This window comes from Molossus molossus, unplaced genomic scaffold (genome assembly GCF_014108415.1).
Source record: "Molossus molossus isolate mMolMol1 unplaced genomic scaffold, mMolMol1.p scaffold_m16_p_8, whole genome shotgun sequence".
NCBI lineage: Eukaryota > Metazoa > Chordata > Mammalia > Chiroptera > Molossidae > Molossus > Molossus molossus.
Genome location: NW_023425402.1, coordinates 56,992,335 through 57,004,496, shown reverse-complemented (window position 1 = coordinate 57,004,496; position 12,162 = coordinate 56,992,335). Strand labels below are relative to the sequence as shown.

Genomic DNA, 12,162 nt, shown 5'->3' with positions numbered 1-12,162 from the left:
AAACAGGTCAGTGGAGTAAAATAGCTATCTGATGTGTTGTGTTGTATTGTGTTGTGTTTTATTGTACTGTGTTGTATTCTGAATTTCTTAAACTATTGGAAAATATTGCTCACATATTAATAATTACAAGTTAAAAATTAGGGCAAGCTAGGACACAGCCCTCTCTCATTCAACTTGTAATAGGTAAGTTTTCTATCAACAAGCCTGTGTGCCCATTTCGATTCCTGCGGTTACAAGGCAGAGCTGCCCAAGGGGTCATGGCTCTCTGGGGCATGATTTTAGAGTCCTGGTTATGAGTTGGAGAACTTGTAGGGACAAGCAAAATCCCCCCAAATGATGCACTGCTTACAGAAACTCTTTGAAAAGGAGTTGTTGTCTGAGGCTAATAAAAACACAACAAAGAACAAGTATGAATCTTATGTGGATTCAATATAGAATTATTGAGAATGGGAATATTTTCTGTGAGAGTCCATTTCCTGAGACCTGACGTGTAAATATCTGTGTTTCAATTTCATTCAGTCAGGATGAATTATTTTTACTCAAAGATGTACCTAATTTGAAGTTCTGGGAAAAGGGAGTTAGTCTGTCTTCATACAGCAGGTGTGATCTCCTCATGGCTCCCATTTTACCTTCCCTTTAGTGGAAAAACTTAGCAAAGAGCTGTAAAACATGGTAAGGGTAGGAAAATTGTCTTCATTGATAAATGTTTCTACAGAGTTGCAAAGTATCATCTCACTCAGTGAAACCAGAAGCCCCTTTCAATCCTGTTGTTTGTCTTTAAATATATAGCTTTTAAGAGGGACCACATGAGCAGAAATGGTGAATTTGAGAATAGCAGTTAGAATAGCCTTATAATTGAGGTTCTGGGGCTTGTTTTTGCACATTCTCAATGGAGTGCAGGTCTGGGTGTCCCACTTCAATTATGCGAACCTTACTGAGTCGATCTGAATTTCTTGCCTACTCTTTCTTGGATTGGTTTCTAAGAGATCTTTTTTTTTTTTCCATTTTTATTTTTTTGGCACCCAGGAATTAAATATCTTTAATTACTTGGATCTGTACAGACTCGCTGACCTCTTTAACCTCACTTTGTTGGAGAAGGCAGTGATCGATTTCTTAGTGAAGCACCTCTCTGAACTCCTGAAGAGCCGCCCCGAAGACGTTCTAACGCTCCCCTATTGCCTGCTCCAGGAGGTCCTGAAGAGCGACCGCCTGACCTCCCTGAGTGAGGAGCAGATCTGGCAGGTAAGGGCGCTCTGCGTGGGTCTCTTTGGGTGTGGAGAGGGCGTGGAACGATTGTAAGTTAAAGAACTGAGGAACAGCGGGAACTGTTTGGTTTGGTTTGGTCCTCGCTGGACTCGAAGTCTCTGAAGCCATGCTCCCACCACCGACAAGTGATTGGAGAACACCAGCTGTTGCAGCCTGGAGGCCTTAGCCAGCTCAGCTTAGCTCAGGGAATCCCCAGACCCTCCCACGACTTCCCCAAACTCCAAGTCAAAGGGTTTTTTTCCTCCCGATAAAATATTTTCTTAAACTGAGTATGAGAAGAATGAATGGTCAAGTGCTACTTAGTTTTAAGATCAGTGGAATCAGAATACATTCTGGGCTTTCCTGTAAATAGTTCAGAAACATTTCTTTTTTTTTTTTTTTTTTTTTATCCTCATCCAAGGACATTTTTGCATGTATCTTCAGATAAAGCGGGAGGGAGACGAGGAGGAGGAGAGAGAGAGAGAGAAACATCAGTATGAGAGAGACACTTCGAGTGGCTGCCACCCACACGACCCCAACGGGGGCTGGGGACAAACTGCAACCGAGGTACGTGCCCTTAGCAGGAACCAAACCCGGACTCTCCGGCCCGTGGGCTGACACTCTAACCGCTGAGCCAAACTAGCCAGGGCCAGAAACATTTCTTAGTTGCAGCGGAGAGCAACTGAGACTTTTAATGAAATGGAACTCTTCTTGCACTGCAGTGGGAAAATCTCCCTCCGTAGTTCATTCTGCATCCATTGCTGTTTTCCTAGGCCCTGTTGTGGTATCCTTTAGAATATCCTTTGTCTAGGGGACAGGAGGATGTTTTGTGTTTCCGAATTGATTATTCAATTTACATCCTTCTCTGATTATCCCCAGTGACTATCCTTAAACAATCTACATGGTGTCTTTGGGAAACAGTCAGAACCCATCTTCCCTTTTCATCTTACACTGTCTGTCTCACTCTCTGAACCCCTGGCCAGATGTATTGTTCCTTGTAGGGCATCATACCTTCAAATTTTCATGATCATTTGAAAAATATTCATATACAGACTATATATGGGAACATATGAAGTCTCCTAACGACTGATGAAGCAGTGAATTTCTGGTATCTTATCAAATAGCACTCGGAGAGAACTCATTCTGGCCCAAACAGAATCAGAGGTAGCTGTGAATTATCCAGTATATGACACTGCAGATTAATATTTTTTTCTGATGTCTTTCTTCCTTATTTCTTTCTCTGCATTACTTTAATCAACAACTTCTCTCTTCATGTTGCTTCGACCAGTGAGGGTAATGACACATGTGGTGTACTGAGGGCTTTCCAGACCCGAGCTCTTTTCAAACTTAACTGACTTATTACAATAGTCCCGAAGGATGACTCTTATCACCCCATCCTAACAGATGAGCAAAATGAGGCTTCAGTGCCTTACTCAAGGTTACAGAGCAGAGCAAGACTTCAAGTCCAAGTCTGCTGACACCTGTCTCATTTTCACAGTATTCCACACTGCCTTGAAAAACAGAATATCAGGAAACAAAAACAAGCTATAGATTTTTTTTTTTCCTGCTTCTTAGATATTTCTCATAATGTTAGTTCAGACAGAGGTCAAATGTATTGGTGAGAACTCTGGCCAGTTTGGCTCAGCAGTTGGAGCATCAGCCCGTAGACTGGAGAGTCACGGGTTCCATTCTGGTCAAGAGCTTTTACCTCAGTTGTGGTTCAGTCCCTGGCCCTAGTTGAGGTCATGTGGGGTCATGCGGGAGGCAACCAATCAATGTGTCTCTCTCACTTCGATATTTCTCTCTCTCCCCCTCTGTCTGAAGATAAATGGAAAAATATCCTTGGATAAGGATTTTAAAAAAGTATTGGTGAGGATGAGTTTTTGGTATAAATTTTAATTATTTGTTTTTCTCTCTATAAACACAAACCATCAGAATTTTTCAGTCAATTCAAAGTGGGAAATTGCCAGTTTTTTTTTTTTCATTTCCCAAAGGGAAAAGAAAGAGTTGGAATGAATTCTGCATTTGTTTCTAAGTGAATGGAGATCTAAGCCAACCATCCTGGTGGCTTCTGTCTCTTTCTGTGGCATGGTGAAGGCACCGGCAGAGATGGACAGTTAAGAGTTATTATACTTGCATCTGTAATGATTATTAATATTATAATGTAGAATTTTTAAAAGTGCTATTGGCTGCATGCAGTGTTTTTTTTTATACCAAGTCTTCAAGAAAGAATTAAAACGCTCACATCAACATGGTCAGTTTAGACATTCAGCAGGCAATAAGAAACTGTTTTTGCTTTATCTTAGTAAATAAGTAATTCCCTCATACTCAACCCAATAGAGAAAAATCAAATCAGACCAGCTATATTGCCTCAAGTATAGTTAAGTTCATCATTTTTGCTGAGGTTATACTAGTAATGCAATATAGCATGGAAGAATCTAATATTCAGTCCAGGGTGAAGATTGGGTATGCCAGAGGATTAGTGTCAGGGTGCTTTATAAAAGTGAAACTTGATGGACAGGCTGGAGACAGATCTACAGAATCTCATTAAATTGCTGAATTGTTCATTACGGAGTGTTCTCACTATAATAAAGTGCTCATTGACTTTGACAAATCCCCATCCCATATCTTAAGGAAGAACAGTGAGGCAGAGGGTGTTGGGGAGGAGAAAGGAAATTGGCACCAAGTCGGACAGGTAATAGAAAAGTGGATGGAGGGTGGTGCTCTTTGATTAATATGTGCAACTGGTAGCTTATGGGAGAGCCCAGTAAACACACACACACACACACACACACACTCACACACACACACACACTCACACACACGTTTATACTTGTGATTCTTCTATAATCTAATGACAATCTGGGATACTTCCTTTGTTTTGGCAAAAGGTCTAAATTCCATTCACTAGACTACATGCAGTCTGTCTCTGAAGACGTGTCATCAGAACCTTCAATTTATCCTCACCGAACAAACTCTTTTTTATTTTTTCCTGCTGTCCCTTATTCAGTCCCTTTCCTGATAAAATGTGCTGCAGGCTGTAATAACCATTCTGTGGTTCTGGAAACCAGTGAAATCCCCCAAGATTATGCCTTATAATGCCTCTTTTTTTTTTTTTTTTCCATCTGACCTTTTCAAACTTTATCTTAAGTCTCTTCTCTTATAGAGGGCTTCTTCATTCCCCATAGATGATTTTTTTCTTCCTTCTGTTGCCTGAAACTACTCAGCCTGTTAGTTAACTTTACTTTATATTCACAGGTAACGTAGAGACTGTACCATATACACCCTCTGGTATATAAGGACATAGAAGTCCCCTCAAAAAAAATCTGTATAAAAATGCAGTATAATTCAGCTCAACAATTTGGTCTTACAGTTTCAAGGCCAGCAAATTCTCACATTACAGATGGAAGACATAGTTGGTTTCGGGGCTCAAGAAAGAGGAGGCTAAAAATGAGCCAATCAACTGAGGAGGACGCATGGGGCATGAGGTCCTAACATTCATGACCTGGCGCATCTCCACCGGTTTTATTTTGCTTTTTGGGTTTAGACCTAACTTAGGACTTTATTTCAGTAGGACTCTGTTAAGTTTCTCCTGTTAGATTCAACACAGAGTTTCAGACTTGAGCTGGGGTCCTGCTGTAAAATTTAGAGTGGACCAGTGAAACAATCCCATGCCCCTCCTACATGTGGGTCTGTTTCCATTTTCACAGGAGCATGGGCTGATCTCCGTTTTCTTCAGAGGAAAATGGGATTTCTGCCTTTTCTACCTCAGATCCTCGTTCGCTGGAATGGGGGGAGATTACTTTCCATGGAAGTGCAGTTTATGGAAAAAGCCTGAATATAATGTAAATTCTTGTATTTGCTTGCACAGGGGAAAAGTGGGCTCTCCATCCATCAGTACTTTTTGAGCACCTACTGAATGTCCTAAACCACGTGGCAGTGTGAGGCCCAGTACAGGTTTGCTCACCCCATTTCCCTCTCAGGCCTCCCTCATCTGGGAGGGGCCCTTATGATTTTAAATCATTCATTCAGCTCCCTGGATTGTTATTTCTTCTCTGAAGTAGCAGAAACAAGAACCATATTTATAAATGGATAAAAATAGTGTGTGGAAATAAAAATAAGTATTTCTTGAATACCTGTTATGTGCTAGGCACAGTGTTAGAAGCCAGATCCTGTGATAAAAAACAAAACAAAACAACTTTATAAAAATGTTGAATTATTGGGTTAGAGAGATTTCATTTAGTTTCATCTCTGAATGTGGCGAGGTTGTATTTTCCTTTAATTGTTAATTTATTAACTGTTTCCTACTTTTAGTAAAAAGGACTTATTATTTATCAGAACAGTCCATATACCAGTGTGTTTCTTTTTTATCCTTGGGTTTTGAGCCTAACCTTGTCTGGGCTTAATGGATAACAGGACCAAGCATCTCAGTAGTCACATCGCTGACATAGAACATGGTCAGACCTTAGCAGGGAGAGTCTGCTTTATTCTAGTCATACCCCACATTAGTACAGCAAGAGGGACCAAGTCACCTGGTTTGGGGTTGGGGCTGATCCTGTTTACCTGTCTTTGATTCTCCATCCCCAGAGGCAGAGGCTGTTCCTGTCATGTTTGCATTGAACATTGCCATGTTTTACTCTTGCACTCTATAAATAATAGATAAAAACGATAATGTAGAGTTTTCATATTAAAATACATTGAATGGATAATAAGACAGCCTATTATTTCTTCATAAGGCTGGATTTATTCTAGGAACATTGGTATACAAAATGAATTTGGCCATTTTAAAACTGCAGTTTTTCTTGTATTTTTTGTTGGAAATTTGTGTCCATAAGTCATACTCTTTTTTTTTTTTTTTTTTTATCCTCACCCGAGGACATTTTTCCATTCTTTGTTCAGGTAGAGTGGGAGGGAGAGAGAAGAACAGAGAGAGAGAGAGAAACATCGATGTGAAAGGAACACATCGAATGGCTGCCACCCGCACAACCGACCAGGACCGGGGACAAACTGCGACCAAGGTACGCGCCCTTAGCGGGAACCGAACCCGGGTCTCTCAGAACCGCAGGCCGACGCTCTAACCGCTGAGCCAAACCGGCCAGGGCCATAAGTCATACTCTTAATAACACATTTATTGTATATCTCTAGAGATGTAAACCACATATTTTTTAGAATAGGCAACAACCTCAAAAGTAGTGGGTTTTTTTTTTTTGGTTTTTTTTTTTATCCTCACCCCAGGACATTTTTCCATTTTTTGTTCAGGTAGAGTGGGAGGGAGAGAGAGGAACAGAGAGAGAGAGAGAAACATCGATGTGAAAGGAACACATCGAGTGGCTGCCACCCGCACAACCGACCAGGGCCGGGGACAAACTACAGCCGAGGTAGGCGCCCTTAGCGGGAACCGAACCGGGGTCTCTCAGGACCGTAGGCCGACGCTCTAACCGCTGAGCCAAACCGGCCAGGGCTTTTTATTTTTTTTTATTTTTTTATTTTTTTATTTTTTTTAGTGGGGTTTTTTTTGATGAGTCCTTCCTGGGCTTTTCCCCATAAGATGACCCATATTACAGTTTGATTTAATCATGGTCCTCAAAATAAGTTCCAGAAGGTGAACCTAAACAAAAAGCTACTATTTTTTAATAGTTGGAAAATAGAGGACAGTAGTACTGTACTCAGCTTTTATCTTATATCTCTTAGATGATAAATTGACCCAAATATACCTCTGGCAGGAGAGAAGTAAGGACTTCAAGCAGTACTCTGTATTCAACATACTATAATAATACTTCATAGTCGACGATCACACCACAGTTTTGAGAATGTTTCTGCATTTATTATTGCTTTGCTTTCCTGTGGTACAAATGGGGAAACTGAGGTAAAAAAAGAAATCAAATTCATGTTTTCTAATTTGGGGGCTGTTTCTACTTTGGTCTACAGCTTCTAAATCCATAATGGAAACTAAAACATATTTGGGAGTGATGGTCACAGAAGTGAATAAAATTAATCCTGTGACTTTAAAAGAAATTAAGAAGGACTTGACCATCCCTGTTCTTGGTTACAGTGCCCACAGATTAAAAGGGGAATGAATGGCCCAGCTGCTGGGCTCAGTGGCTGAACGTCCACCCATGCACCAAGAGGTCACTGGTTCGATTCTTGGTCAGGGCAAATGCCCAGGTTGTGGGCCAAATCCCCAGTGGTTGGCATGCAGAAGGTGGCCAGCCGATGTTTTCTCTCATCGATGTTTCTTTTTTTTTATTTTTATTTATTTATTTATTTATTTATTTATTTATTTATTTATTTATTTATTTTAATCCTCACCCGAGAACATTTTTCCATTTTTTGTTCAGATAGAGCGGGAGGGGGAGAGAGGAAGAGAGAGAGAGAGAAAAATCGATGTGAAGGGACACATCGAGTGGCTGCCACCCGCACAACCAACCAGGGCCGGGGAAAAACTGCAACCGAGGTACGTGCCCTTAGTGGGAACCGAACCCGGGTCTCTCTGTACCGCAGGCCGACGCTCCAACCGCTGAGCCAAACCGGCCAGGGCTCATTGATGTTTCTATCTCTCTCTTCCTCTCTCTCTAAAATCAATAAAGGAAAATAAATAAATAAATAAATAAATAAATAAATAAATAAATAGGGAATGAATGGCCTACTCTGCCTGCCTCCATGTCTTTATCGTGTTGCTAACCCTAACTGTGCTTTGTGACATGAACTTCATTCATTCTTTCATTCACGTCAAGGAGTTACTGAGTTCCCACTCTGCCCCATCACTGCTACATGACGGGTTCTGGGCAGGCCGGAGTGGCCCTGCTGTCATGGATTTAGGAGTCTGAGGTGGAGCTGTCCACTGCTACTCTTCCTCACCATGCCTGATTCCTTCCCAGTGGGGACTGACCTGTGCCAACAGTTCAGTGATTTCTGTGCTAACTTTGGGCATGTCAAGACAATATTGGTACACTGGAAAATGAAATGCTTTTGTTGGACGTTTCAACACCAGCCAGTGTCCCTTTGCCTTTTCTTCAGGGCTTTATTCTTTGTTAACTCTTGTTCGTTGTGCATACCCTCGAAGAGCTTTGTAAACCATTGTCAGTCCATGTGGTACAGCTGAAGCCTCAAAGAAATCAGACTGTGGACGATCATTTAATAAAAAAGTTCCGTGAATAGTGGACCTTGGTAACTAGACATGGAATAAAATACTGTGATCTAAGAACACTGGTCCCCAAACAAAATTGTACTCTTTTGTCATATCCCTGCTCTTTCTCTTTCACATATGCATTACTATTTTTTTCAGAAAGGCACTTTCTGGGCATCTTTATGATGTCTTGTTTTATTTTTTTTACTTAGGATTCCTTAAACTAATTAAATGTGTGCCATTTCTTGTTTCTCTACCTGAGAATTCTGGTAGCTCCTCCCCATACAATCTTTTTTATGAATGAGATGAGGGTATCTTCACTTTCTTCTTACTAGATGTTAATGGAGAGAATAAACAGAGGCTCCTTCACATCCAAGAAGTGCTGTGCCGGAGGTTGTTTTATCCTCTGAGGCCCCAGCTGGACGCTGAGCAACACCACTATTTCAGGGCTTGGTGCTTGAGAGTATTTGTAGCCATTTGTCCTCATCTCTATGCAGCTAATTCCTCTGTGAGGACTCATCCCTCAGGAGCTTGACTAGCGGCCTTGCTGTTGTTTGTCTGGGCTGTGTGCCTTTGTGCGATGCACGACACAGTCGTTTCAGAGGGACCGTGTGCCAACTAATCCCCGGCTCTCCTCAGCGCCGGAGCTGTGCCTTGTCAAGTAGCTGTGAGGGGCAGTGATTATCAGAAATTACAGGAGACCTAACTTGTATTCATGGGCTGCTGTTCCCATGAGTTAATAGTTATTGTTGTTTTTCTTTTCTTTTTCTTTTTTTTAAACGAGCACGACAGAATAGCAAGGTGATTTATGAGATATGACATATTTATGTTCTCTGCTTCTAATTTTCATTGTGGTTCATGTTGTTTCCAGACTGATATTTTGTTGTTGCTGCTGTGAGAGGGAGAAAGATGACTGGAGAATATTACTTTTGCACTGGTGGCCTGCAGTAATATTGCTGCTACCTGGGCTACCAGGGATTTGAAAAGAAAACCCAACTATAAGGTACATATGAGGTAGAAACCCCAAGGCTAGGCTCAGGAATTCATCAGTAATAATAACAACAATGCCCTGGCCTGGTGGCTCAGTTGGTTGGAGTGTCATCCCGCACACCAAAAGGTTGCAGGTTTGATACCTGGTCAGGGCACATACCTAGGTTGTGGGTTTGATCCCTACTTGGGGTGCATACAAGAGGCAACCGATCAATGTTTCTCTCTCACACCAATTTTTTTTCTCTATTTCTCTCCTTTTCCCTCTCTCTCAAATTAATAAAAACATATCCTCGGATGAGGATTAAAAAATATATCCTCCCCATTTAAAAATAAACATTAAAAAATAATAACAATACTAATTTTTTACAATCTTAGCAAGTTTTATATTTTTAAAGCATTTTTACACACACGATTTTATTTGAGTCCCTCATCAGCCTTTAAGGATGATAAAGCAAGTATTATCCACATTTTAAAAAGCGAGGGAACTGAAGCTCCCGGAGGCTAAGTGATTAACTCTCTTCACAGTACAGGTCTCCATGTAGGTCTCACTGTCTTCTCTTGAAATACACCAAGTCTCTAAGAAAACAGAACCTCAGAGTAACTGATGCATCTTGTCATAAGTCAAAAAGGTTACACTAATCTATAATGAGTGAGCCAGCGGTATATATTTCTTAATAAATTACCTATTTCTATTTTCATCTGTTGTGCAGCTTTGTGGGAAATTGCAGAAATTACTCCAATAAAAGTAGTATAAGAAAGTGTTGCTGAGGGTTTTTCTTTATCAGAGCCCAGAAAATTGGCGTTGTAGCTGTTTTGATGAGGAAGAATGGACAGAGAACAGCTCTCCATTCCTTTCACGCACAAGATGAAGGAGTATAAAGCAGGAAGAGGAGGCCCACCAGGGAGGATCACTTTTAAAATCTGATCAAGGGATTTAAATCAGTGTGAAAGAGAACCTGGGGCACCATTATTTTTTTTACTGTGTTGTGTAGACCATGTGGTGGAAAGTCTGCAGGTGTTAAAGATTGGATGGGATGGATGAAGATGATTCATCATTATATATTCATTTATACTCAGTATATGGAACTTTTAGAAATGCATGCAGCAGAATGGATATTTGGGTAATGGCCTAGTATGGGATTTATGAGAAAGGGAGTGTTGACATAAGAAGTATCCAAACCTATAGAGAATTTTTGAAGAGTTTATTTAACCCAAACTAATGACAATACCAAGCAGCAAGATCTGAAATACTCCAGAGAATGACAGTTTTGCAGTTTCTTTTGTACCCATAGAAATAAGGAGGGAATACAGGGTAGATTATGTGAAGGTGAGAGAGAGCAAGGTACAGGACAGTTAATAAGATTATGTGCTCCTGTGAGGGTGGTTATGTCTCCCAGGGGTCCGAAAAAGAGGCATTTCAAAGGTGTATTAACCTAGAAGCATGCACAAAAACAGTGGACAGGGCTTGCTTAAGGCAAAGATAAACCTTGTATAGGCCGGGAGTGTGACTACCCACCATGACCTCCCCAGTTAGGTATTTGTGATTGGATCACCTGTGAGGTTACTTTTGGTCACTGAACACGTACTTACCCCCTTTTTGTCTTCAGGAGAAAAAAAATATTAACGTATTAAAATTGATCAATGTTAGTCTCCTTCCAATAAAAATGAGTCTGTGGCCCATATCCTGCATCACTAGCTTATTTCTATGAGAATCCTTCTGAGGCTAGTAAAGTGCCCAGTAACCATGGTGTTCAAGCAAGTTGGCCATGTCAGATCACACTAAATTTTTTTGTTCTGGGCATTCTAAGGGACAGGACCTAAATTTAGCTGTGGAGTGGCCTAGAGGCTGTGAAATTATTTATATTCAAAAGAGATATCTGGAGAAGCCTTGACATTTATTATTGAATACTGACATCCTTACACCCTACTTCTCCTACCCCGTCTCCAGAACTCTTGCTACAAGCAACAGGAAATAGCACCGCAGCCCGGATGGTGTGGTTTAGTGACTGAGCGTCAACGCATGCACCAAGAGGTCACCAGTTCAGTTCCCCATTGGGGCCCAGGACCAGGTTGTGGGTCAAATCCCCCGTAGGGGGAGTGCAGGAGGTGACCAACCAATGTTCACTCTCATCCATGTTTCTCTCTCTCCCTTGCCCGCTCTCTAAAATGAATAAAATAAAAATATTAAAAAAATAAAAATAAAGAGCACCTCAATTTGACACACCTGGAAGAGAGAGGCAGTCATTCTAAGATAGCAAACATGGGCATCATTCACATAGAAAGATAATTCATGGAATTCTTTTGTGCCCACAATACAGAGCAATGCATTCTTGATTTTGAGGTTCCCCTCTTTAGTCCAACACCTCCTCATTCCTGGGGTGGCACATTGGAAGAATGACTAGAGTTCAGCTGATAGGCAGCATATTCAGGGAGAAAAATCTCTTAAGAAAGAAGACTCCTCAATGAGTTATAGAGATATATATCACAGATTTTTTACATTATTCCCCTTTGTCTATAGGAAATGTTGTACGTCAGTTTCCATAAGTGGCAGTATTTATGCTACAAGAACAGAAGCTAAGAAGAGCCCTGTCAGCTACTTGCACACATCTTTTTTTCTTCTTCCATCACCATTTACCCCCTGCACTCTCGTCCACCTCCACCCACCTGCACACATCTATTTGGTGTGTGTTCTCATTGAAGAGAAAAGCCCACACACCGCCTCCTCTGGCCACACAAGGAAATCGGGCAACTGTGGGAATGATGGATGGTGCGCTCAAGTTGAAACGTTTTAGGAGGACCTA

General features: G+C 41.2%; 1 protein-coding gene across 1 annotated transcript in view; it reads left to right on the top strand.

The window, feature by feature from the left end:
- Positions 1–12,162, top strand: part of KLHL32 (kelch like family member 32) — a 185,667-nt gene that overhangs the window by 131,142 nt on the left and 42,363 nt on the right. The window contains exon 6 of the mRNA XM_036248513.1: positions 1,027–1,242. Within this exon, the coding sequence (XP_036104406.1) occupies positions 1,027–1,242 (216 nt within the window). The remainder of the gene's footprint in view (positions 1–1,026; positions 1,243–12,162) is intronic.